This window comes from Danio rerio, chromosome 25 (assembly GCF_052040795.2).
Source record: "Danio rerio strain M-AB ecotype USA chromosome 25, GRCz13ab, whole genome shotgun sequence".
Lineage (NCBI taxonomy): Eukaryota > Metazoa > Chordata > Actinopteri > Cypriniformes > Danionidae > Danio > Danio rerio.
Window position 1 is genome coordinate 37694877 of NC_141045.1, and position 27624 is coordinate 37722500.

Consider the following 27624-nt stretch of genomic DNA (forward strand, 5'->3'; position numbering starts at 1 on the left):
AAATATATTACATTTTTGTTTAAAGTTTGTAGTTTTTCTCTTTTTTTGCAATATTTAGTTGAATTTAAACTGTTAAACTTCTAGAGATGTTAGGTGACCAACCCCTTAAAACTATATATTTTAAAACTTTTGTTTAAATACCGCCACAACATGTAATCTATATTGATTTAGAATTTGATAAAAATAAGATTTTTTTTTTTTTCAAAATGGGGTGGACTCATTCATGATGTGCACTGTATGAATAAAAGTAAAAAGCAATCCTAATTTGTAACAGTTTCATAATGGTGTACATTTGGTGTGTGTATGTGTTTATTTAAAATAGATCTAGGATTAGAATGTGCGAAAGGATGCTACAAATAAAGTACTTTCTTTGTTATAGCAAAAAAAAAGTAATACTAATTATAATAGTATATAAACTTATAATAGTATAAACATTACATATAAGAATGCTATAGACATTGGATCATGGGGGTATGATGGACCACAACAATGTTTTGCACAATTTCATTTTCATTAACCCCAAAAAAAACATTTTAAACTTTACTAATCACACTGTTTGAAAGGTAGTACACTGGTTAAATAACTTTAAACTTTTTTTTAAAGATGCAAAAAGTCAGCAGTTTAAGAAATGCTTTGTACATAATAGCAAACAACTGTCACATCAGATACCACCCCATCACAGGGCAATTATGTTAAAGATGTTCTTGTTGTTTGGACTATTTAAAAGTATATATAAAATTAAAAGTAAATATCATTATCAAAAGTATATATAAAAATTAAAGTACAGTAATGTATTTGTGGGTACCAGAAGTTATTTTTTAGTATTTTTTATACTTATGTTTAATAATAATAGTTAATAGTTAACATGTCATAGGCTCAGTTAAAAGAATTTAAGTTATAAGTGGTTTGATACTTAACCGTTTACAATCTAATTATTCACATGTAGCTTGATTTGGAGAATTACTTTATCACAATTTTTGCTTGCACTGCAATAGATTATATCCATAGTTCAGTTTATTATTTTATCAAGGCTGTAATATTCGTTGTCATTTAACAGGGGATTTTCATGGGATCTAAATGACCACTGGATTTTTCTCTCGGTCAACGGTACCGATTCATCAGATGTCCTATAAAAGCTAAGAAATGTAAGGGGAAAAAAGTAATTTAATGTGCCGAGGTTAAACCGAACAATTCAAATTAAGTTCCGGGCTACAATGACTTGCATTATTGTGACGTTGCATGACTCCGCCTTTGCATGTTTCAACTAGGTCCGCTGAGCAACTGTAAAGTCCACGCTGAGGCTCAGACTGGGAGGAGTTTGATTTCAAATTGTCAAAGCTTCAGTTCTCATCATGTCTGGAAGAGGCAAAGGCGGTAAGGGACTTGGAAAAGGAGGCGCCAAGCGTCATCGCAAAGTTTTGCGTGATAACATCCAGGGAATCACCAAACCAGCCATCCGTCGTCTCGCTCGCCGTGGTGGAGTCAAGCGTATCTCTGGTCTGATCTACGAGGAGACTCGTGGTGTTCTTAAGGTGTTCCTGGAGAATGTGATTCGTGATGCTGTTACATACACCGAGCACGCCAAAAGAAAGACCGTGACCGCCATGGATGTTGTGTACGCGCTGAAGAGACAGGGTCGCACTCTGTACGGCTTCGGAGGTTGAATTTCTTTGCTCCATCTTAAACCAAAGGCTCTTTTAAGAGCCACACACTTTTTTAAAGAAAGGGCACATTTTAAAGTATCAATTTATATTTTAAAGTTTAACATCGGAATTATTTTTGGAAACATTACTTGTTTAATGCTTTCTATTTTATAATTTTTACTGAAAGATTCAAGAAACCTTTTGCTACCTGTTGAGAGCCGATAACTAATCCACTGACTTTCATCCTCAAAAAACTTAACATCGAGTTAACCATTGACTCGTACATTAGATTCACGTTCAAACATTTTTCTCCCCAAAAGCAATTAATTTTGTTCAGATGATAAACGTAAGAACCCATTTTCTAAAATAATCAAGTTAGAATTATATTTAGGTGGTCGCAAAGATCTCCGCGTACATTTTGTATTGTAATAAATGTAGCATCAGCAGGTTTTGTGACTTTTTTTTGCCAGAAAAATAAAAAAAATTCAACAATAATAAATATAGAAAAGAAATTATAATGATTTTTAGATGTTATAATTTTTATACATTCTGATGTTTTGTTAATAATCACTTTAAGTATAATTTAATTATATAATTATTTTCACAGCTCTTTTTAAAAAAGAATTAGAAATAAAATCAATTGTAAATATTGCATAGGCATAACCTTTTTTCCTTTTTCTGATATAATATGTAAATATCCTAGTAAAAATATTATAAATAAAATAAGAACAGATCTTACGGTGTGAGCTGCCTTAATAAAACAAAACAAACAAACAAAAAAAAACTATAAAATTACATTTGATATAATTTATGATGCGCTTACCAGAAACATTTTGGTATTATTTGCTGACTTTATTATTCTCATAAATAAAAAAAATTGTTTAAAGATGCAAATGTTAAGCCAGAATGTAATTTTGAGCGGGAAAGTTAAACAATGAATCTGAAATCTAGGAGGTTTCTCGTGGGTGGAGACTACAGTATCGAAGCACACTATTGGCTAAACTGGCCGAAAGCCAGCTGCTTTCTGGCCAATGAAAACAGTGTCACGTATGCATTGCATCAATACACAAATCAAACAGGGTGGAGCTTTCCTTCTAAAATTTGCATACAAGCCGTATAAATAACCACTGTGCGTCAACGAAGAGTATAGAGACGTTTCGTTCATCTCAAAGAATCATGCCAGAGCCAGCCAAGACCGCCCCCAAGAAGGGCTCCAAGAAAGCTGTCACCAAGACCGCCGGTAAAGGAGGAAAGAAGCGCAAGAGGACTAGGAAGGAGAGCTATGCTATCTATGTCTACAAGGTGTTGAAGCAGGTTCATCCCGACACCGGGATCTCCTCAAAGGCGATGGGCATCATGAATTCTTTCGTCAACGACATCTTCGAGCGCATCGCCGGTGAGGCGTCTCGTCTCGCTCACTACAACAAGCGCTCCACCATCACTTCCAGAGAGATCCAGACCGCCGTGCGTCTGCTGCTGCCCGGAGAGCTGGCCAAACACGCCGTGTCTGAGGGCACAAAGGCCGTCACCAAGTACACCAGCTCCAAGTAAAGCGTTGAATCCTCACCTACCCCAAAGGCTCTTTTAAGAGCCACCCATGTTCTCGTCAAAAGAGTCATTTTGTTTTGTGTGTTCAGGAATTCAGTAAACCTCACCAAGGATTTTTAACGTGTGCTAAATATGTCAATTTATTGTTTTAGTTAGAAAATTCTAATATTTTGCTTAATGTAGAAACCCAGTTCAAATTATAATTTTATTTTTATATATCGAGAAGTTATTTTTACTCCGCTCTTCTACCAAACAGTTAACCATGTTTTTACAATTTTAAATGTTACCTGGAAGTCATTTGAAGAACATTCTGGTGCACTTAAACACTTCTTGATTTTATTGGTGAAGAAAAAAAAAGCATGTTAAATGAGAATCTGAAAGAAATTATGACATCGAAAAATAAAGATGTATAAGTATTCAAAAGTACTTTATTTTGAATATATTATTGGTCTTATGCTAAATTCTTTCATGTTTTAAGCCCAATACTTTAAAATCGACATATCAACCATCTGGTAGAGGCTGATATTTTAGAAATTAAAGAATGAGTAAATAAAAATGCATTGTGTGTGTTAATCACCAAAATTAAGAGTTATGAAATGCAATCCAAACATTTTTTTACTATGGTGGGGTACTACTTTATTTTGTTAGTCTAATCTAGGAAAGTTATGCGATGTTAGTTAGTATATTGAAATGACCAGGCTTTCTGAGAACAATGTAATTAACTGAATTGTAGTGTAAGTGAATAACTTATGAAACGCAAAAAAATAAAATAATAATCCACATTGAAGGTTAAAGTTAAACATTTACCGCTTAAACGCTGTAGAACAACTGTTTCCTTTGTGTATACAAGACAAATTGCATCTTTGGACAGCATGATTTCAAGGTCAATAGTTAGATGATTATATTTTATTAAGTTTTTCATTATGTACACTCAGAAAAATAGTACAATGGTGTACCGAAGAAGTAGAAACCCTTGTCACTGGTGCACTGGTACCTTTTGATGGAACAAAATTGCACAATTGCAGTTTCTACCTTTAAGGACACGATTAGTACCATGGGAAACCAAAATGTTTTTTAAAACCTGCAGATACAATATTGTACAGTCAACAAAGGTATCTGATCCATGAGGGTGCCACTACAATAACAAGACACTTCATAGCTTAACATTGTCAAATGTGTTCCTTCAAGAACTATTTAGGGGCATTATGCTTTATCCAAATTGTGTCAGTTTATTTTCAGTAAATATAAAACATCAAATTAAATTTTTAAACAATGTTTCCGTTTACAAAAAAAAATTCTTCTTGCGTAAATGCACATTTTCAATTTACAATAAAGAATAAAAAATACTTTAACATCAATCAAAAGATCTATTTTTGCAAAACATTTCACAACACCACAAATGTTACAGAAATGCATTCTCCCATGTACAATATAAAAAATAATTATCCAATGTTCACACAATACCTTTGTTATCATCTAAAAGTTTATTTAATTTAAAAGAAAAATATAATTATGCAAAAGTATTGTAATGTGATATGCAGTTTTAAAATACTAAAATCACTGCATAAACACTTTGCATATGCAGGACTTTTGCCAGCTCATGTGCGTGTATTGGACAGCAAATTGATAGTGGATATCATTAATGAAAATGTGTGTATCAGAAAATGCTTACCAAGCGTTTATTAAAAATGCATTAAATGTTTAATTTACAACACCTACAGTTGTGTTTTACCAGTTGTTTTTTTATTATACAACTTAATCATTCATGTTCATGAGTTTTTTAAGCATGTGCTTTTAAATGATGATTCATGTTTTAATATGGGAATTATTCATAAATCACTTTGCCTTTCCAGTCATTTTAATTTTCATAGATATTGTATTAAATTACCTTTTTTATAAGAACAATTGTGCACCTCCATTTCAATTGTACCATAAAAGTTACAGAACAGTATCATAAGAGGTCTTTTCTGTGCTATAAGGTAAACTTTTTTGCAAAGGTACAAAACTGTTTCTTAGGAAACAATTTTTGTACCACAGTGTACCTTTTCTGAGAGTGTTCAACATGCTACACACTGCCACAGTGTTTTAAAGTACTAAACCATCATTAAAAACTCACTAAATCATGTATTGCATATATATGCTTGATAACGATTGGCAAATTATATGAGATCAAGAGGTTAAAATGAAAAACACTTTAATATTTGCTGCATATCATGTTTGATTTTTTGAACACAAGTCATGTGTGCACAGTAAAACAATTTCAGTAAAAGAGCAAAGGACAAATGACTCAATAAGTCTCAAAATATCTTCACAGCGTTCCTCTTTTGAAGTCCATGACAAACCATTGATTCTCTTCTTATCACTAAAGTGTTTCTAATCTGCTGAAAAATGTGTTGTGGCTCTTGTTTTGCTCTGTGATTAAACAGAGAAAGCACAATTTATTTGGTAGAGGCGCTCAGAGTCTCTGATGAGTGGCCATTGAGTCTAAACGGTTCTCATGTGGCAGTTAAGATCACAGCGCCACTCACCAGAGCTTCATTATTCACTGTTTGTTGTCGACGTGTGAACGTTACTGTAGAGAGAAATGGCTGAAACTGCTCCAGCTCCCGCGCCGGTAAAGGCTCCCAAGAAGAGATCTGCGTCTAAGCCCAAGAAAGCGGGACCAAATGTCCGCGACCTCATTGTAAAGACCGTGACCGCATCCAAGGACAGACACGGCGTGTCTCTCGCAGCTCTGAAGAAGGCTCTCTCTGCCGGCGGCTACGATGTGGAAAAGAACAACTCCCGCGTCAAAACTGCAGTCAAGGCCTTGGTGCTCAACGGTACTCTGGTCCAGCCCAAAGGCACTGGCGCCTCTGGTTCATTCAAGCTGAACAAGAAGCAAGCCGAGCCCAAGAAAGCTGCTAAGAAAACTGCCGCAAAAGCCAAGAAGCCTGCTGCCAAGAAACCCGCCGCGAAGAAATCTCCCAAGAAGGTGAAGAAACCGGCGGCCACATCTGCGAAGAAGGCGACCAAGAGTCCCAAGAAAGCCAAGAAGCCAGCGGCTGCCAAGAAAGCGACCAAGAGCCCCAAGAAGGCAAAGAAACCAGCAGCTGCCAAGAAAGCAGCCAAGAGCCCCAAGAAGGTGAAGGCCGTCAAGCCCAAAACCGCCAAACCCAAGGCGGCGAAGCCTAAAAAGGCGGCTCCCAAGAAGAAGTAATCGTCTTTGCTCGATTCTTCCGCAAACCAAACGGCTCTTTTAAGAGCCACCCACATAATAGTAAAGAGCATTATTCAAATTATCTCAGTTTGAGTGAATTTAATGATTAATATCACACTGTAGTGTGTACACACTTTGTACAACGAAGGTAAACCGCTCGTACCACGACCAGAACAAGAAATATGTAATTGAAGTTAATATTAAAATTTATTTTTTGTTCACAAATGAGGCTGCCTGTAGTTATTTAACTAAGGCCCAAAATACAATTAATGATTCAGAACAAGATTTATAACATTTGTTTGAACCTTATCTTCCCAACACATTCCCACTAGAAGCATTTACTGATCTGACAATCATTCAGTTTTCCATACAAGTCTACATATCTTTTAGCCTATTTTCAAACTCTACACGAAGGATTGAACATGAAAAAGTTACCTCATGAATAAATCTACAAGAGAATGAAGGTATATGGTGATGTCGTCATTCCTGCATGCAAAAAGAACTTATCCTTGATGTTGTTTGAGCGGGAAAACCAGCCAGTAGTCACTCGTTTGTTTGATAAAAGAAATGTAGAGCCATTGGACAGAACGCCCACGTCACACTGTGGCGTAATAGCAACAGCCAATGACACGCTTCCAGAGGCGCTCTCCGCTGCAGCGGGAGAGATTAAAAGGCTGTCTCTGCTTGTACGAGCACATTTCTCTTCAGTTTCTGAGAGTAACTTATCTGCTTACCGACAATGGCAAGAACTAAGCAAACCGCCCGTAAATCCACCGGAGGCAAAGCTCCAAGGAAGCAGCTCGCCACTAAAGCTGCCCGTAAGAGCGCTCCTGCCACCGGCGGCGTCAAGAAACCTCACCGTTACAGGCCCGGCACCGTGGCTCTGCGCGAGATCCGTCGTTATCAGAAGTCCACTGAGCTGCTGATCCGCAAACTGCCCTTCCAGCGTTTGGTCCGAGAAATTGCTCAGGATTTCAAGACCGATCTGCGCTTCCAGAGCTCCGCTGTCATGGCCCTGCAGGAGGCCAGCGAGGCTTATCTGGTCGGTCTGTTCGAAGACACCAACCTGTGCGCCATCCACGCCAAGAGGGTCACCATCATGCCCAAAGACATCCAGCTGGCTCGCCGCATCCGTGGAGAGCGCGCTTAAACTTACTTTTTACGCATTAAAACCCAAAGGCTCTTTTCAGAGCCACCTCAATTATACATTAACAAGACTATTTCCGGTATTTTGAGTATTGAATGAAATGCTTCCAAATATACTTTATTTTATAATTAAAGCAGCAAATTGTTGATTGAACATGTATACTAGGTTAACGAGACAACATGGGACATTGACCGTTTGAATGAGATGTATATTGTTACATTCAACCTATGATATAGGACATATTTGGTAATTTCTTTTGTTAACTTATGCTTGTTTAATATATCACACACTTAGTCTTTGCTACCTTCACACTCTCTCTGACCATCCTTCACTCACTGTGTTTTTGGAACACAATTGAAGAATGGTTTCCATCATGTATAGCACAGTTTGAATTATAAATGATTGAATGTACAGTGCTCAGCAGAAATGGCTACACTCCTCAAAGGTCTCTTTAAATTAATATTTTCTACAGGATGGAATATAATATTTATCAGACAAGTCAGTACCAAATGCCAGAACTAGATTAATCAGGGGTTGCCACAGCGGAATGAACCTGACCTTTGACCTATTTACAGGCCTAAGTAAAGCCATGATTGGTTAGTGATAATCAGTTATTAAACAATTAGTGTTTCCACATTTGAAAAGTGTGTGTGTGTGAGATCTGGTGAATAAGAGTAGCATTTCGATTGGTTGTGTTTGGAAAAAAAGCAAGTCACTTCCTTTTAGATTGTTGTGTTTTAGGTAGAGAATTGTGTGAAATATTTTTTAAAAAAAAGTGTTTCATGCTATTGTCAAAAAATGAGAAATAGCTTAAGGTTTTGGAGATTTGGTAATAAATGTAACTGATCAATAACATAGTTTTGTTTAAATGTGCCAAAATATAAAGCTGTCCCGTCATCGATTAGCAATAGTTTGTGTGTGAGTGTGTGTGTGTATAACACAGAGTTTTCTTTTGTTATAGCACAAAAAGAAATAATAATAATAAAAACATTATATATATGAATGCCATAAACAGCATCCCATTTGGTCTTTCTGTGCAAAACATTGTGGTGGTCCATCTTACCCCCAGTCTACCTTCATTACCCCAAAATAAGAAAAATACATATTTGTTTAAACTGCACTAATCACAGTTAAAAAAGTATTTGAATATTTAAAAAACTCTCCACTTAAAAAAGAAAGCTTAAAATCAGCAGTTTATATAGAAGAACTTTGTACACACCAGCCTGTCACAGTGAACAACCCTCTCACATCAAAAACCACCTTGTCACAGGGTCATTTTATTAAAGATTTATGGAACTTAAACTTAATAAAAAAAAAAATGTGAGTTGAATTTTTTAAGCGAGTTTTTTTTGTGTGAACAATGAAATACAGATTAAAAAAGATTAAAATACAGTCGTTGTTTGCAAAAATGAGGACATTTTGTTATAAAAAACATTTTAATTTTAAATTCTATTTCTTGTTTTATAACTAAATATCAAACATGTCTGTAATGGGGTTGTACAAGATAGGCTTTCTTGCCAAAAGATTTTGTGCCTGAGAAGAGTGTTCTTTTTTTTTTGGTAGATTAAAATCTTTAAAAAAAAATTATGCTTACACTTATAAAGATAAATTTGAAAATGGCTACCATTTCATAAAGTGACTCAAATCATTATACATCTTGGTTTGTCAACAGAAAATAATACCAGAAGTGAGAGAGGTTTGAAATTTGGAGGGACGCCTGGTGATTGGTTTGCAACGGAAAAATATTCTGACCAATAGGCGGCGAGCATCTTCCTATATAAACAATGGTGAAACGCTTTAAGCACATATTCTGATAAGTTCGGAGAGAATTGCACCATGAGTGGAAGAGGCAAAACCGGCGGAAAAGCCAGGGCAAAGGCAAAATCTCGCTCATCCAGAGCAGGGCTTCAGTTTCCCGTTGGCCGTGTTCACAGGCTTCTCCGTAAGGGTAACTATGCTCAGCGCGTTGGTGCCGGTGCTCCAGTGTACTTAGCCGCAGTGCTCGAGTATCTGACCGCTGAGATCCTGGAGTTGGCTGGAAATGCCGCTCGGGACAACAAGAAGACCCGTATCATCCCCCGTCACCTGCAGCTGGCGGTGCGCAACGACGAGGAGCTGAACAAACTCCTGGGCGGTGTGACCATCGCTCAGGGCGGTGTGCTGCCCAACATCCAGGCCGTGCTGCTGCCCAAGAAAACCGAGAAGGCCGCTAAAGGCAAATAAATCGCTTAGGTTTTTAGTCAACCAAAGGCTCTTTTAAGAGCCACCCACTTAATCTGTAAAGAGCAATTCAATTAACACCGTTTGTTAATTATATTCTTTCAATAAAATATCGTAAATAGGATGTTTCTAGATATATTTTTAATTAGTTTTTTTTTTGCTCTTTAAATAAAAACATCCTTGCAAAATAATAATGATCCTATAACAGTAGGATGTTTAAGATAACAAATTACTTTTATAAGCAAATGAGTTCCTCGACAAGACCCTTTATTTCTATAAACTAACCCTTATTTTTACTAAAAACATGTTATCTGAAAATTAATAACATCTCACTGGGCAAGCCAAAACTGCTGTAAATGAGTAAAGTATAATGTTTAGGACTCAGTTGTGTATTTAATCAAAAACGTAGTTTTCATGGTTAAAGTAACCCCTACTGAAAAAGCACCCTGGTCGACCAGCTAACCAGTGTACACTTTTTTTCGCACGAATATTTGAGAAATACTGGACTTGGTCAGCGGTTTGTAACGGAACTCAAGATTTACGCTCGATGGACTGTACAAACACATTCAAAAATCATATGAAAGCAAATAATGTATATTACTGAACGGGTTAAAACAATAGTAAAGGTCCTGCCAACAATGACTTGCATTTTGTGACGTTGCATGACTCCGCCTTTGCATGTTTCAACTAGGTCCGCTGAGCAACTGTAAAGCCCGCGCTCAGGCTCAGTCTGGTAGGAGTTTGATTTCAAACAGCCGAAGTTGCAATTCTTAATCATGTCTGGAAGAGGCAAAGGCGGTAAGGGACTTGGAAAAGGAGGCGCCAAGCGTCACCGCAAGGTTTTGCGTGATAACATCCAGGGAATCACCAAACCCGCAATCCGTCGTCTCGCTCGCCGTGGTGGAGTCAAGCGTATCTCCGGTCTGATCTATGAGGAGACTCGCGGTGTTCTCAAGGTGTTCCTGGAGAATGTGATTCGTGATGCTGTTACATACACCGAACACGCCAAGAGAAAGACCGTGACCGCCATGGATGTTGTGTACGCTCTGAAAAGACAGGGTCGCACTCTGTACGGCTTTGGAGGTTAAATATTTTCTTTACAACACTAAATCAACGGCTCTTTTAAGAGCCACCCATATCATCATAGAAAGAGTACGTTTTGTGAGAAAAGTATTGTGAGTTTTACAACATTGCACATAAATGAGCTGAGGTCAAGTAATTGAACGTTTGCCTTGATAAATCTTAAGAATTTATCTTGTTGAATGCTTAATAAAACTTATAACTAATATATTTTCTTTTAATCTCAAAGCGTGTAGAATGGATAACTGAGCGGGGAAAATTGTAACCCGTTTGAATATTTGGTGTGTAATTTCACATTAAAGTAGGAGGTATATATTCTCTTTGAACTGCAGTTAAGCCGCGTTGACTTTTACATATTGGATTATATCATTCAAACAAACTGATAAATATAAGTGATTAATTTTATATTATCAGGTAAAAATTAAATTTTATGGCCGCAAAGTTGATAAAAACACATCAGTAAGTTAATAACCCTCATTATTTATCTCCACGTACACTTAGTGTAGTAAATGCAGTATCAGCAGGATTTGTGTCATTTTTGACAGACTTTATTGAAAAAAAAAATGAATATAAAAATAGAAATGTGATAAGAAATCAATTTTATGCTTGGTTCATTGTTCTACATTCTGTTTTTGGAAACACCACTTTAAAAACCTGCAATTTAAGGGCTTATGACTTTGGTGTGAAAGAAGTGGTTTAACAGTTGTATTGCAATTAATGCATAGGTCTACCCTTATTGTTCCTTTTCTTTTTCTGTTATACAATGTAAACGTCTTAAATTTTAATGTTTTAGTTTATAAATAAAACGAACCCAACAAACCCTTAAAAAAAACTAAAATTAATAATAAAACTATAATACATTTTAGTAATGTTGCGCTTGCTAGAAACATCTTTACTGACTCTATTTTTCCCAATAAATGTAGATTGTCCAAAGAATGTTAACCCAGAGTACAAATTCGAGCGGGAAAGTTAAACAATAAACAACGATATCAATGCGGAAGATTTACGTGGGTGGAGACTAAAGTATCGAAGCACACCATTGGCTAAACCGGTCTGCTTACTGGCTGATGAAAACAGCGTCATACATTCACTGCGCCAATACACAAATCAGACAGGGCTGAGTTTTCCTTCTAAAATTTGCATAAGGTCCGAATAAATACCCAGTTTGCGTCATTGAGGAGCACAGAGTTGTTCTGATCACCTCGAAGTATCATGCCTGAACCAGCGAAGACCGCACCCAAGAAGGGCTCCAAGAAAGCCGTCACCAAGACCGCCGGCAAAAGCGGCAAGAAACGCAGAAGGACCAGGAAGGAGAGCTATGCTATCTACGTGTACAAAGTATTGAAGCAGGTTCATCCTGACACCGGGATCTCCTCGAAGGCGATGGGCATCATGAACTCGTTCGTCAACGACATCTTCGAGCGCATCGCCGGTGAGGCGTCTCGTCTCGCTCACTACAACAAGCGCTCCACCATCACTTCCAGAGAGATCCAGACCGCCGTGCGTCTGCTCCTGCCCGGAGAGCTGGCCAAACACGCCGTGTCCGAAGGTACAAAGGCCGTCACCAAGTACACCAGCTCCAAGTAAAGCGCTGATTCATCTTCAGCTAACCCAAAGGCTCTTTTAAGAGCCACCCATGTTTACGCAAAAAGGGCTGAAATCTATCGACACCGTAGCTCCGTAATATATACTCTGACCCGAAGTCAAGTACCATACCAGCAGACTTGCTTACTTGTGCTAGTAAATGATGCGTATTACTCCGCGTTTTTAATATTTAACTAAGTAGTACGTCACTTAACCGTTTACTGAAATGCTTAATTGTCTGGAATGGATTTTTCGTCAGCTAAATTTTAAGACCGATCATTTTAACTTCCATCACAACAGAAGGAACCCTTTGTTTTGACTTACAATTTTAATAAGTTAAACCTAGTAAACGATTTAAAAACCTGGTATGAGTCTGCCATCTCAAAAGTCCTTTGTTTGACTTCAGCTTTGTCATTTTAGGTCACCGCCGTGCACGAAACCTCTCCAAAATGTACCATATATACAAAAACGCAATGTTTTCTTTTGAAGGGTTGCTTTAATAGTTATCATAGAAAAATAATTAAACTTTGAACAACGTACAAAGCTACCATTTAGGACAAAAAGGGGAAAAAACAATCATAAAAATCAAAACATATTTGGTGAGAAAAAAAATACAGACGAGACAAACATCACAAAGAATTTTAAAAGTGTAATATTCATTACTTTATATTTCCAGCATGTCAAGGGTGAGTGTGTTGTAGGCCTGTTGGAGGACTTTCTTCCATGTGAAGACACTGCCGGAGTTTGCCGTTCTCCTAAAACACACATTTCTTGGTTTTAAACTACGAAGATGTACTAAAACAAATGTTGGTGATGAGACTAAAGAATCTGCATGTCTGTGCACACACACACACAAAATATGTTTTCAGGTCCCAAAAATAAAGCAATTTATTTGTACATGTACACAATTTTCCACTTTTGTCCATTTATGAAATCATTAGCTGGCAGTACTTTCCCATCATGAGTGCAAATTAACTTATACAGGTTGAGATGAACTGAAAACAAACTGAATGTTCATTAAATTAGCATAAACATCCATTTACACCCCCATTAGCAGTGAATGTACCAATATATCTGCCATAATTTTGCTTTTAAATGCATTTTTTTGTGCAAAACTGAGTGTGGTTCAATGGTTCTGACTAAATCCCCAGTCTTCCCCATTTAAATGTATACATTCTTCTGCTTTCTACAGGCTCTGGTTTAAGACACAAGAAGCCATCGGTTCACACTGACCTCCTGTAGTTTGGTGATTTCCTTTTTCAGTTTGACCAAGTATTCGATCTTCTGCTTGGGGTTCTGATGGCCCAGCAGTTTCCCATTTTCCTCTGTCAGATGATCTACTTGCTTTCTCAAAACCTCGATTTCCTGCAGGACACAGCTAGGGTTAACATTTTTCTAAAAAAGAAACATGCGACTTCAAATCCTTTGGTGTTGTGTGGCATTAAGATTGTTGCTTTGTGACCAGGTCAACATTTTCTATTCAAAGAAATCTCCTTAGTCTCTTTCACAAAGTGATACTGGTAAACTGCCATCAAATTAGTGAAATGACTGCTGAAATGGAATAAACAGCACAATATACTAGTAATTTGAGGAAAATTGGCAAAAAAAAATCTGATATTTAAAAAAAAGGTCTGTTTATGGCATTAAATGGAACTTGCAAGGCTTTTTTTGACTAATTTGTTCATGGGGAATTGATTGAAAATCCACCAACCGCATTTCATGGTTTGCTATTGGTGGATTTCATGTGATTGACAGCTTGATCCCGCCCTCTTCAAGTTAAATTGTGTATCTCGCTGACCTGCTGTAGTTTTTCCTGTTCTTGGTCTTTCTGGCGCAGCTCTCGAAGCTCGAGGCAACGGTTCCTGAGTTCAGTGGTCAGTTCCTGCACACACGTCTGAGACTGTACAAGAGTGACTTCATTACGCTGAAGCCTGTTACAAACAGAGGGGAGGCTGTTAGTCAGGTCCATTATAATTATTATGAATAAAGGTCTCATTTGTTATTTTTGAGTCATTAAAGGGATAGTTCACCCCAAAATGTTAACTTTGTCATCGTTTAGTCAAACCTGTATCTATATATATATATCTATATATATATATATATATATATATATATATATATATATATATATATATATATATATATATACGCACACACACACACACACACATACACATCTTGCAAAAGAAAATTAAACAGCTAAAAAGGTAACTTAAAACCGTTTCACGCAGATTCTCACACAAAACATGGTGATTCAGTAAAATGTGTGACTTTCAAACTGAAGATGAAACTGATTGGTAAATTCATGCCTGCATGGCGCTGATCACAATAATGCATTTTCTTATACTCACCCACTAAGAAACTCATCCTGATGTTGAATGTATTCTGATGTATGAATATAATTTGTAGCAATGTAATTTCTTGCACTCTATCCAATCACAAAAAGAAGTTTGGTACCAGAAACAAACTTTACTAGGTTGATAACACTCAATAATTATTCTATTCCTGAGCTCTTTTTCTTCATCTACACGGGTTTTACAAACACTTTAATAGTCTTACTGTTCTGTGAAACTGCAGCATCACAAGATACATTACCAAAAGCTCAAATCTAATTGGACAAAATATTTCATTGTAGGGCAGCGAGGAGAGAAAATGGACACATTGGTTAAACTTTCTGTTCGTCTCGTCACAACTGATCCACATCTCCATACATGTTTTGATCCATGAGTATCACTGTCTAATAGTATTTGCCCTATTTAAATATTTTAATCACTATTTCTCTGTATTAATTGTTTTTTTTTTTAACTGTGGTAATAAAAAACATTAGAATAGTGCATAAAAGTGCTCCTTTTCTTGTGTGATACTCAAGCTTCGTATATCTTCATGTGTCTTAAAAGGAGCTTGATGTTTCAGCTCACTTACGCTGCCTGAGACTCCGCCAACTGTGCCATCAGGGAGTTCTGAAAAGATAAAAGAAAAAAGAAAAAATCTAGAAAGTCGTGTTTAAATACTGGGTTCAAATGGCATCTTTCATTTGTAGTTTGCCTTTTACTCATGTTAAAATTATGATCAAGTATCATTAGAATTTATAAAGTGTGCTAAAAAAACTGAGGAGCAAATCTATCAATTAGCTCTTTAAAATAATGTTGGACATCTAAACTTTGTAACATTTCTGTTGCTCAGCATCAATAAAAAAAAATCATAGAAATTATGAAAAAAGTAGTCTGTGCGATCAAGTCTGAAAACATTAACAGTTGTCTGGTCAAGAGCGCTGTGTGGTTAAACAGTTGAATAACTTTACATAATAGCAGATAACAACACATCACGCCATCACATAAGCAAAAAAATACTGTTATTCCAATAACAAAATTTACTAGAAACACACAAGCACAACAAATCTTTTACACACTTATATTACAAGTGCCATGAAAGATCTATATTAGATAATTACTTGGGTTAAAGTGAACATATTGTGGATATAAGTATATAAGTAGTATGAAAAAATTTAATCACACAAATAATTTCAATATTCATAATTTACATTCTATGTATTGCAGAGGCCAAACAAAAATATCAAGTATCAGCCACATTTTATAAGCATCCTGGTGTTTTTACAAAGCATTTATAATGAAATCTTCCAAAATGAATGGATGGAAACCTGATAACTATAGAAATATATGTATGCTTTATACACAGGATAAATATGATAAATGGTAAAACTGACTTGGTAGCATTTAGTTATTACATAAGATCAGTTATTCCTTATGATTTCCTATAAATAGTTAACCTTTTGTATCTCTGAATAAAATAACACACTATTTAAACCACAAAATTGAGATCATCTTGATCTAATTCAAGATTTTTAATATCATACCTTCAATTTCTTCTCTTCTTGTAGTTCCCTCAAAACAGAAACTTGTATGGCCTCGTTCACGTCTCTATAAAAGAAGAAGCAAAGGTATTATTGCATAAACTAAAGACATATATGAATACGTAAGCGTGTGAGTGAATTATTCTTACTTTTGTGCGTTGCTTTTCTGCTGCTGATTTTGGACGGTGTAAAATTTGTCCAACAGTGTTTGAATCTCCATTCGCACGATCTCTTTTTCATTCAGCTGGGCCTACAGGCAAACAAGTAAAGTTGAAATATACAAACAAACCTCCTGAAAACAATACTAAAAAGGGCTCTATGCAAATATGAGAAACACATTAGCTACACTGGTGGCTTTCATATTAGCTATGTAAAAGACCAAAGTTAAGAGACCATTTGATTTACTAGATGTGTTATTCCACTAAATATAGATATTTTTACCTCTTCTGAAGTTAAAACATTTGTATTGTGTTGTTTAAAAATGAACATGAAGCCTGAAAACATAACATTTTTCTATTATTTGCTTAATTGTTTGCTTTAAATGAAAACATTTCTATTTTAAATGACATTGAGATGAATTACAGCGATACTTAATTAATAATTCAGTACTGTATACAAATTAAGGACGGATATTCAGGAATATCCTCTGCATGACAGTAGGAATGAATTCAAAATGAAAGGAACTAGAATTAAAGTATTTTGTTTTCTAAAATAATTGTGTACTGTGTGCACTTACAATCTATTTATTGGGAAAAGCTCATATTCAATCAGTCTGACCATTTACTACAGCCAGTGTGTGTGTGTGTGAGAATGTGTAACCTTTAATCTGTCGATCTCTTGGTTCTTGGCTGTTCGTTCAGCATTAAGCTCCTTCAGCAGAACCTCCATGGTAATCATCGAAGAGCGTCGACTTTCCAGCTCTCGCTCCTGACACTCCAGCACCTGAGACAGACTCGAACCAAAGCCGCACGGGGTCTGTGGCGTCTAAAACACCCACAATGGAATAAAATTTATATATTAAAGTTTCTTACAAAGAGCTTCCCACTATAAGCCAGAAGTCAAATTCCCTGACTTGCCCTAACTAACAAGCTGAATTTCCATGACCTATAATAAATAAATAAAACAGGTGGCTGGTGGGTCCTTTTAGCATGTGATAATTCTGTGCTTGTCAAACAAACTTTTATAAGGCAGGACATTGTTTATATTCAGCATCTGCATTTTTTTATATTAAATACCCTTGTACACTGTATTATATCATATATAAAGTGCTCATCCTGTGAGTGGTCATCGATACAGAGCTGCGATTCACCTTAGGTGTGTGACCCATTTCAGATGCATCATGACATATTTGCAAAGCATATACAGCCAAGGTCTATTAGTCTAGTTATAGTCTACGTTCATTGTATCAATAGCTACAATTGTAACAAGGTGTTTTTTTTGTTTTTTTTTAAATGCTATTGCTGAACCGACTTAAAAATATTTGTTTATATTAATCATGTAGTATTAATATTAATAATTCCCTGACTTTTAACATCTGGAATAGTTCTCTTAAAATACCATTATATTCCAAAAATCCCATGACCCGTGGCATCCCAGTTACAAGAATCCAGTTACCAAGCACCTGTAATTTTCCTTGAGGTGTTGCCGCCTCTGGAAGTTGATTGGCAGATTCTTTCACTCTCAGAAGGCTTATCTGCTCATTGAGCTGCTGAACCTGCGAAACGAACAAAGCTTATGTTTCATGCACAGACATTAACTGTTTGTGCCATAAAATTGTAGCTTAACACTGTACAATCCGACCTTTCCATGTTATATATCTGTTATAATCTTCGTAGTGAGGGAGACAGGGTCAAATGCTGGTCAACAGAAAATGAAATGGGATAACAGCGGCTTGCAAGTAGGTCAATTGGCAAATGACTAACACCTATGTCCTTGCAGTGATTGTACAGGAGAGACGTCAAAGCGAAAGATCTGATGGCATGTTGCAAGAGCAGCGCAGCGAGTGTGTTTAGTTCATACATATGAAAGCGTAAACGCACACGCAGTCCATTATGCTATTTAAAGTGGCACGGAAAAGGCTACAGAGCTGTCATGTTAAAGTAGTTTTTACTTGTTTAAAGCCTAACAATAAAAAAAGTCTGCTTACCCCGAGCATCTCACCGACCTGTCTTCTTCCAAAACGAACAGAAAGACCCTTATCAAAATCTCATTTGGTGATGGCGTGATTGCTTTAGTGTGGGTTTGGTGAATGTGTCCTACTAATTGTACCACAATCTCTTCGTTTCAGTTACATGGCATGATAAAGATCTATTTAAAAAGACCTTGAACAGAATTTGTAAGATATACAACTCTGTGGAATGACCCCAAATTAAACTGTAAATACCATGCAATCTGTATTGTGAAGATCATAGATCCCTAATTTAAGGCCATAACGTAATTTAAGACTTCTTAATAAGATGAAAGACCTTCTTAAAATGGATAGTTCATCCAAAAATGAGCATTTTCTCACCATTTGTTCACTAAAGTTGTTCTAAACTTTTAGATTTCTTTCTTCTGTTGAACATGTTGAAAACCAGCGACCATTGACATCAATAGTGGACCAAAAGATACTATGGAAGTCAAGGACGGTTTATTATTTGTTTTTCTGCATTCTTCAGAATATTTTCTTTTGTGTGTAACTGATTAAAGAGACTCAGACAGGTTTGGTCAAGACGTGAACTGTCCCTTTGAGACCTTAAATTGTGAAGGAGACATGAGCAGTACCTGTTCTTTAAGTGTGTTTATATTGTTCTCCTTCTCTGTGTTCTGGCTCTTTGAAGCCTCTAGCAAGGCTGTCTGTTCCTCCACCACTTTACCGAGTCTCTCCATCTCATCTGTGGCGTAAGACAGATCCTCCTGGAGCAGCTCCAGCTGCAAAACACATCATTCAGTTAAGGCTTTTGACAAAAATCTTAAAAACACACACAATCCCAGAAATACACAAACCTCGACACGGTCAGAAGCGAGACGTCTGTCTGAAGCCTCTCGCAGCTCCTGCAGTTCACTTTTCATTCGTGTGATGCTCTCCTTCATCTGCTCCTTCTCAGCACACACTGCGCTGTACTTTCCCTGCACAGAAAACCATTTAAAATGTCAAGATATACTTTCTGAATGTGTAGAAAGTGAACAGAGAAACTCACGGTGATGTCGGCGATCTCCGCTCGCAGCGAACACACAGTCTGGTCTCTCTCGGCCACGTCATTTCGGAGATCTCTGGCCTCCTGCATTAACTCCAGCAGCACAGCCTGCATTCACACAGATGAAGATGTGACATACATGAGAGAAAAAAAAAAACTACAGAAACATGAGTTATTTATTTTATGTGCTTATGATGCTAGTGTCTTATATGAAGTATTCAATAGCAAGCAAGCAAAATAACATTCATATGCTGTTTTTTGAAAAGTATGCAGTATTTTGCAGGAAAGGGGGTTCAGTTATGCACTAGTTTTAGTCTTAATTATGTATTTTTCTATGATTACAAAGAGAAGAAATGAACATTTTTAATAACGCACACTGCATTTTATGCTCTCAGAATCAAAATGTTCAAAAAAAAAATTAGATCTTTATGTGTATAACAGTCTGTCACTGGGACAGTACCCCTAAAAATATCTTTGCTCTGTATTTACCACTAAAATGTCCATAGTAGTGACTTTAAACGTAAATACTGGTATCAATGTACACCTTTTAAGGTATAAGTGTCACCGACTCGGTCCCAGTCATTCCCCTCGCTGGCCAGCAGAGGCCACCATCTCCGGACTTCTAAGCATTACATCATCCTTTCACTCTGATCATGCACACCTGAACAGAATCCCGTTAATGACCCACGTACCCTTCATAAGCCAGCTCCAAACGCTCATTCAGGGCGAAGTCTTGTTTAGCCCCGGCCAGCATTTCTGAGCGTTATTCCTGTCTGAGTCCCTGTGTATTACTCCAGCCTGTTTCTTGACTCTGCTTCGCCTTCTGACACGACCATCGCTTTGTATACGGACTCTGATACTCGCTGCCTGCCCACGAACCACGCCTGTTATACGGACTCTGGTGTTTGCTATCTGCCCACGACCCACGCCTGGTTCACAGACTCTGATACTAGCAGCCTGCCCTCGATCTATGCCTGGTAATACTCCCTGTGTCTATCCATCGCCAGTCTCTTGTCATCATAGACTGTTGTTGTTGTGTGTCTGCACGTTAGTGCATATTGTGTGTGTGAATGAGAACTTGAGCAATAAATACTGCATAATGGATCCCTCCGTGTCAGTCTCCTCGTTACAATAAGACAATAGCATCGATATCGCAGTGTGTGAATATGCAATAGCTACATTGCAGGACATGCAATGTGGAGTCAGGATTATAGTTGACCAGGTAGAACAGTTCAGAAGACTTGAGAATTTTAGAGTTATTTCAGTTTAACCATAATAAAGTGAATGTTTATCAATTGCTTGTGTTTTAAGGCATTTTAAGCGAGGTTAAAGTGTTTGGGCTTAAAGTGTAAGGAATTATTACGTTTGTAGCTTTAACAAAGATGAATTGTATTTAATTATTTACACAGAACAAACAAACATACAGCACAATTTTTTTTTTTTTTTTTGTAGATGTGTACTAGACTCCTTTACTGTAATTTAATTTATTATATCATCCCAAACAATCTAAAATTAAGGTATATCGTGCAATATTGCAAAATAAATTATAGAAAATCAAAATATCGCAGCGTACGTTTTGTTTCAATATCGTGCAGCCCTAGTATAAGATGTCCTTTTAAATGTACTGTGGCAGTGAAAAGCCGGTTTTTGTGACATGTATTGCTTTTAGAATGTATTGATTATATTTATTTTGATATTATTTGAGTGAAAGCTAAAAGTCAGTGCATTTCAAAACATTTATATTAAAATCATTTATGTAGTGTTTATTCAGTTCCAGTCATTTTTACTGTGAACAAATCATGTAATGGGTCTTTAAAGTCCCCCTTTTGGAAATAAAATAGACATGCTTGCAGTTTATAGTTACTTATGTGCCATATGCACAGGATTAAGATCACAAACTCCACAATTAATACAAATGACCAGAAGTCATTAAGCAGCCCAGTAATAATCTAGTGTGAATAGGCTTAATGAAAGAATGAAGAGAAAAAGCTGAATAAATAGTAAATTTCCTATTAAAATTGCATGCATAAAATAATAATATATAATATGTGTAGTATATAATAATACATAATGATATTATACATAATTACACACACATACATACATACACAACATAATTTTTTCATGACTGTAATATTAATAGCACAAAACTATGCTCTGATCCGCTCATCTTAAAGAATGACCATTGCAATTTTGGGGATTGTAACATTAAAAAAATGTTTATTACTAATGATGAATGATGAATCAAATGGTATCCTAACCTGCAATCATAACCATATAGAACATCATTTAATTTTCTAACTGCTTATTCAACCTTTTAGTGTCATTTCTAAAGTGTCATGCATTCTCACTTTGTCCTGTTCGATCTTCTGCTTGAGGCTGTTGATGGTCCCATTGGATGAAGACATGCTCTGCTGTAAAGAACTGATCTCATCACACTGAAAACACACAAAAGCAAAGATGCACATTACAACTGAAAAACATGTTAAATGTTATGCAAAATCAGAGAAGTACAAGACTGCAATCAGAGACACACATACCAGCTGTTGATTTTTGTTTGTCAGGTCAGTGATGTGCTTCTTCAGGGAAGCGTTCTCTTCGACAGACTGAACGAGTTCTCTGAAATACATACATGACATCAAAACTCAGCACCTAAATGACTGATATACATATATTTTTAAGATTTTTATATTCATTTTCACACAAAACAATATCAACGTTTTGAGTTTAAAGTTAAAATCAACATTAGGTAAAATAATACATTTAAACATTAAAACTACTCATCACTTTCTGAAAAAGAAAAAAAAAAGTATTTTAAATTTGAAAGAAATGTTAACAGAACAAAACAAACATAAACGTTTTACTCAAACCGATGCTTGCAACAAATACTGCGAATTCAGAGAAACTGAGTTGTTGTTTCTGAACAATTACCAATCATCAATAACTACTGGAGTCATTATGGTGAAAGTTCAGCCTTGAAAGACAGAAATTAATTTTATAAAGTTCATAAAATCCAAATTACACTCATTCATTCATTTTCTTGTCGGCTTAGTCCCTTTATTAATCTGGGCTCGCCACAGCGGAATGAACCGCCAACTTATCTAGCAAGTTTTTATGCAGCGGATGCCCTTCCAGCCGCAACCCATCTCTGGGAAACATCCACACAAACACACTCATACACTACAGACTATTTAGCCTACCCAATTCACCTGTACCGCATGTCTTTGGTCTGTGGGGGAAACCGGAGTACCCGGAGGAAACCCACGCGAACGCAGGGAGAACATGCAAAACTCCACACAGAAACGCCAACTGAGCCGAGGATCGAACCAGCGACCCAGCAAATAAAAAACAAGTTTCTTATCTACCCATACTTAGTTATTAATAGACCCACACGGAATCTACACGCGCAGAAGTCCGCAGATTTCTGGAGATTATTAGCCCATCATTAATTCTGTTTATTTACTTAAGTAAATGTGTGTAAACCTATATTTATTCAGTTTTTTTAATTAATTACAGTAATATTATTGACTAATATGAAAATGTTCGTCTGATTTATGCACAATGCAGTTTGTACAGTCATATTTTGTGTCTTTTAGTAGATATATTATTTGAGAGACTTGCTTTGTTTACCAAATAAAAAGCATCTAATTGGTTTTGCAATTTAAACATCAAAAAAGTTAAAAAGGTATCACTTTTCATTTCACATATTAAGGTTTTAGTTATAATACTCCCAAAATAATTCCGCAGATAGCTGCAGATCTCTACCAAAATTCTCAGCAGAAATAGCAAAAAACTTCCGCAGATTCCGTCTGGCCCTGGTTATGAAGCATCTCTAATGTGATATTTGTGTTTCTCACACTCACTTGGACACACTCTCTCTGTGCGCTGTCAGCTGAGATTTCACACTCATGTTCTGTTCCTTTTCCTCCTGAAGAGTATGTAGCAACTCCTGCAAGCAAAACCAAATCTTTAATGCTTTCAAAACATCTAAATCGATCACGTAATGACGTTAAACATTGAAACCAGACCTTAAAATCATATCTAACCACTAGTAAAGCTCTGTTACAAGTGAGCACAGTATCTGAAAACCTCTTTAGAACAAAAGTGTGTGTGTTGGTTTCAGTGGTTTACAAGGACAGAAATTAATATACTTACAAGGGTATGATCCATTTCCACTCTATTAAGGTGGTTTAAGAGCACATGCCTTGTGTCCATGTAATTAAAAAATTAAAAAAACGCCTAATTATACTTAACAAGGTCTTTTCACATTTAAAACTTGCCAAAGAGGTTTCCTGTTGGATTCAGGGCCAGGGGTGGAGGTGTAAGGCCACATAATAAGCAGTTTTACTGTATAAATGACTCCCATAGAAAGTCTGCAAGCCACCAATACCAGCATGTGTGTGTGAATGAATACTGACGTTGATGTTGGTTTGAAGTTGTGAACACTCTCTGCTCTTGAGCTCCATCTGCTGTGTGTGCTGATCCAGCTCGAACTGAAACTCAGCCTGCAGCGTGTCGTACGTGTCCTGAAGAACACGCTGCTTTTCCAGCACCTGCTCCCACTCCAACCTGACACGGGCAAACTGAACGTCATTTAAATTAAATAAATAAAAATCATACACAGAAAATAAGCAACTTGTAACAACCCAGTTATAATACCTCTGACCTAAACGGCCCATTTTAGATCGCTTTCACAATGGGTAAGTTATATATATATTTTAAACAAAACAATTGCAGCTAAAAGTTTGGAACAATTATTTTTAGGTTGCCTTCCCATTAGGTTCGATCATCTAATTCCCATGAGAGTTTGATTGACCCTCTACAATGTATGATAACATGTAATCATCATAAATGCAATGTAAAATAAATCTTTAAATGAATCAGAAGAGAGCTGTTTCCTGCTGAAATCAGACACACATTCTCTCTGCTTACTGAAAAAGTGAAACAAAACACCACCGCTTATTTTATCCAAATGTTATATGTAAAAATAGGCTTGAGAGGTAAAATACTTGCATCAGATTTTCATTTTAATGAATATGGACCCAAAGTAATATGCCACAAATCTGGAAACCCGTTTATATGATTTAAATGAAGACTATGCATTGATTATCGTTTAATTATTTCTAATTTCTATTCATTACTTGAATGCTTCCGCTAAATAGATTTTGTATTTCATTTGTTGTCACTTTAAATTGGCCCACAGTTTATTTGCATGTTTATCGCTTGTTTTACATAGCAAAAACTAGAGCAGTTTTTAATATAGCAACCGTTATAAATTTAAGAATTGCATAAATCAAGTGGAATTTGGAATCATTTCATAATCAAACTATAACCTTCTGAATCATAATCAACTTTTTTTGGGGGGGGGGTCTATTAACAAATAAATTAGATTAATTCACAAAGTAATTCCTCTGCTTCAATACTATGGTACTATTTTTTTCAAAGCACTAATTGATGCGTCTAAGATCTTGAGTGTTGTTGTGTGATGCAATGTGTGATTGTATGTGGATAGTGATTGTGTTTGTACTTGACGGTGTCGAGCTGCAGTTGCGTGCTGATCAGACTCTTAGACAGATCTGCGGTCTCCCGCTCGTGCTCTTCCTTCTGCTGCTGTAATTCTGTTCTCGTTGCCTCCAGCTCTTTATCAGACGACTGCAGGACAACACGCAGATCTCGAACCTCCACCTGCAGCACTGCGGAGACACAGATGGAGAGTTCTCTACACTTCTGAAGCCCAAAAAGAGATACTGACAAAAGCCTAATTGGGAGAGGCAATTAGTCAGTGATTTAAAGGTGCACAAAAGCAATATTTAGAGGAGCAAATTCATTGACAACGCTGATTAGGGGAATGAAGCTGCGCTCACTCTACTGATTAATAAGCATGTCACACATACATACAGAGCACTGTCATGCATTTGCTTTTTAGATGAAGAAATGTCTAAATATGTCACCATTTTTCTCAAAAAACATATTTCTAAAGATGCCATCGACCTGAAAATTTCCTTGCATGTTGTAAACCAATTAAATCCTTATATGCAAATCTAATTAGTTTACAAATGAAGTTATGAGTAATATTAAATGACGCAAGGAAAAGTGTTGAACACATAAAGAAAGGGAGGTTTAGTTGGTGTAGAAAGCCCAGACAGCAGCTGAAATCTCTCAGCAGTTCTTCAGCAACCCTCTGCCCTTTGTCAGTGTAAATATCAGCTGCTTCAGTCCAACATCTACATTAGCAGGAGGATGAAGATGAAAGCAGGGTGGACATTTCAGCAAGACAATGATCCGAGGCACAGACAAGGAAACTCTCAAAGGCTTTCAAAGAATGACAATCAAGCTGTAGAATGGCCCAGCCAATCACCTGACTTTAAACTAAAGCTCAGATTTGATAGACGAGAACCACAAAAACAGCAAGATTTTGACACTGTTTTGACTTTATTCTGCATATGAGAGGTGTTTTTAAGCTGCCATCACCATTATGTTTTTATTTATAAAGTATTTAATATATTTCAGTAGTTCAGCACTTTCTCCTTGTGTCCATTGTTATAACATATAATGTTATGACGTATAACTGATTTTTACTTTTGTTTTGTTTGATTTTTATGTTTGTATTGTTTGGTTTTTTACAAAAATCTGGTTAAAAAAATCTATGTCAACAGCTCCTTTAGAAACATCATTCCCAGGAAAAAAAAAACAAAAAACATGTTTAATACTTATTTTCTCTGCAGTACATCGCAACCTTTTCGATAAGACCACCTTAAAAGTGATTTTTGTGGATCAACACAATTCAAGTGAATAACCTATTTCAAGATAAAGGTGTCAAATTTCGCTGAAAGTTTGCACCACTGAATTAATTAAATAAATAAATAAATAAATAAATAAATAAATAAATAAATACTTTGACCAGTGTAAAAGTGAGTCCCACAATAAACTTGCAGTCAGACATGTTTGTTTTGGTGCTTTCATATAATGAACATGGTTTGGCAAAGTCTGATTTGTGCACCTTTAATTGTTATTCAAATCCAGAATGTCTGTGTTCTGAATGACAGGGGTCAAAAAACAATGGTAACACTTTACAACAAGGTTGTATTAGACAATGTTAGTTAATGCATTTACAATACATTTATTACAGTAATTGTTTATGGAAATTAATTAAAATACAGTTGTTCATGTTAACTCATGGTGCATTAGCGAATGTTAGCAAGCATGAATTTTGATTTTAATTATTAAATGTTGAACTATGATTAGTAAATGCTGTACATGTGCTGTTCATAATTAGTTCATGTTAGTAAATACATTAACTAATGAAACCTCATTGTGAAGTGTGACAAAAACAAATACCACCCTTAAAAGACTTGATCTGAAATAATCCATCATGACAGCTATTACAACACTGAATTTTAAGTGTCAAATCAATGCATTAATACTGCAAGGGTGCATGTAAAAAGCAAAATGAACATCTGAACAGTTTCAGACTCACCGTCCATGGTACCCTTTTCATCATCCAGCTGCTGCTCCAGAGTCTTGATTCTCTCCTGCAGACGCTCTTGTTCTTCCTGCAGCGAGTGTCGCTCCGCACCGAACATCTACAGATGGAGAGCAGCATTGAAGGGTTAGTTCTCAAAAATGAAAATTGGCTCCTTATTTACGCACTTTGAAGTATCATAAAATTAATTCAGAGTTTTTAAAATATCAGCTAGCAGAAATGACAAAAAACGATTGATTAGGTAATAAATATCTATATTTTTCTTTTAAGATTGCACTAATTCGCTACAGGAGACCTTTATTCACCTTTTAGAGCCATGAGAGGCACATTTATCATGAATGGATGTGCTTTGATGTTTTGGACTGTTAAAAAAAAGCCAACTGTTGCCATTGTGGAGATAGAAAATCTCAAAATAACTATTAAAAAAATTATGACTGATGCGACTGAAGAAAGAAAATCATATGATGCCTTGAGGGTGAGTAAATCATAGGCTAATTTTAATATTTGGGTAAACTAACATTATAAGCCCATGCAAACAGATATCAAAACACACAAAAAAAGATATTATTAGGGATATCAGATATTTCAAATAAATATTTTAAATATGTAAGGTATTTTAAAAGATGGTTTGATCAATACATCACTCTTTTGAACAAATGGAAACACACCTGTT

General features: G+C 36.2%; 6 protein-coding genes across 10 annotated transcripts in view; 5 read left to right on the forward strand and 1 right to left on the reverse strand.

Annotated features, from left to right (window-relative positions):
- The first annotated feature begins 1323 nt into the window (after window positions 1–1323).
- Window positions 1324–1830, forward strand: si:dkey-108k21.12. The gene has a single exon (NM_001386675.1). It carries the CDS (start codon window positions 1353–1355, stop codon window positions 1662–1664), a length of 312 nt encoding a protein of 103 aa, NP_001373604.1. The 5' UTR covers window positions 1324–1352; the 3' UTR covers window positions 1665–1830.
- A 5254-nt stretch (window positions 1831–7084) lies between these two features.
- On the forward strand, window positions 7085–8390 carry h3c13a (H3 clustered histone 13 a). Its single transcript, NM_001025171.2, has one exon. The coding sequence runs from the start codon at window positions 7130–7132 to the stop codon at window positions 7538–7540; it is 411 nt and encodes a 136-aa protein (NP_001020342.2). The 5' UTR covers window positions 7085–7129; the 3' UTR covers window positions 7541–8390.
- A 952-nt stretch (window positions 8391–9342) lies between these two features.
- Window positions 9343–9884, forward strand: si:dkey-108k21.15. The gene has a single exon (NM_001423816.1). It carries the CDS (start codon window positions 9374–9376, stop codon window positions 9758–9760), a length of 387 nt encoding a protein of 128 aa, NP_001410745.1. The 5' UTR covers window positions 9343–9373; the 3' UTR covers window positions 9761–9884.
- Window positions 9885–10492: 608 nt separating this feature from the next.
- On the forward strand, window positions 10493–11435 carry zgc:165555. Its single transcript, NM_001098761.2, has one exon. It carries the CDS (start codon window positions 10534–10536, stop codon window positions 10843–10845), a length of 312 nt encoding a protein of 103 aa, NP_001092231.1. The 5' UTR covers window positions 10493–10533; the 3' UTR covers window positions 10846–11435.
- Window positions 11436–12019: 584 nt separating this feature from the next.
- On the forward strand, window positions 12020–14458 carry LOC137489379 (histone H2B 1/2-like). Of its 2 annotated transcripts, XM_087312576.1 has the most exons (2): window positions 12020–12386; window positions 13614–14458. In XM_087312576.1, exons 1-2 carry the CDS (start codon window positions 12050–12052, stop codon window positions 13661–13663), a joined length of 387 nt encoding a protein of 128 aa, XP_087168702.1. In that variant the 5' UTR covers window positions 12020–12049; the 3' UTR covers window positions 13664–14458. The 2 variants fall into 2 exon arrangements, with proteins under 2 accessions (XP_087168702.1, XP_087168703.1); XM_087312577.1 differs by lacking the exon at window positions 13614–14458 and having other exon boundaries at window positions 12020–13327.
- Window positions 12898–27624, reverse strand: part of kif15 (kinesin family member 15) — a 27323-nt gene continuing 12596 nt past the window's right edge. For 2 of the 4 annotated variants that reach the window (XM_087311098.2, NM_001423817.1), the window contains exons 18-35: window positions 27620–27624; window positions 26946–27051; window positions 24996–25161; window positions 23887–24037; window positions 23332–23417; window positions 22009–22087; window positions 21820–21906; window positions 19472–19576; window positions 19278–19400; window positions 19056–19202; window positions 17914–18006; window positions 17112–17276; window positions 16442–16542; window positions 16296–16359; window positions 15344–15381; window positions 14220–14352; window positions 13655–13786; window positions 12898–13176 (exon numbers count right to left, since the gene is read on the reverse strand). The exon at window positions 27620–27624 is cut by the window's right edge and continues 124 nt beyond it. In XM_087311098.2, coding sequence (XP_087167224.1) covers window positions 13102–13176; window positions 13655–13786; window positions 14220–14352; window positions 15344–15381; window positions 16296–16359; window positions 16442–16542; window positions 17112–17276; window positions 17914–18006; window positions 19056–19202; window positions 19278–19400; window positions 19472–19576; window positions 21820–21906; window positions 22009–22087; window positions 23332–23417; window positions 23887–24037; window positions 24996–25161; window positions 26946–27051; window positions 27620–27624 — 1856 coding nt within the window. In that variant the 3' untranslated portion in view covers window positions 12898–13101. Of the gene's footprint in view, window positions 13177–13654; window positions 13787–14219; window positions 14353–15343; window positions 15382–16295; window positions 16360–16441; window positions 16543–17111; window positions 17277–17913; window positions 18007–19055; window positions 19203–19277; window positions 19401–19471; window positions 19577–21212; window positions 21730–21819; window positions 21907–22008; window positions 22088–23331; window positions 23418–23886; window positions 24038–24995; window positions 25162–26945; window positions 27052–27619 lie in introns of those variants that run through there. The other 2 variants (XM_087311100.2, XM_087311099.2) reach the window with 1 other exon arrangement.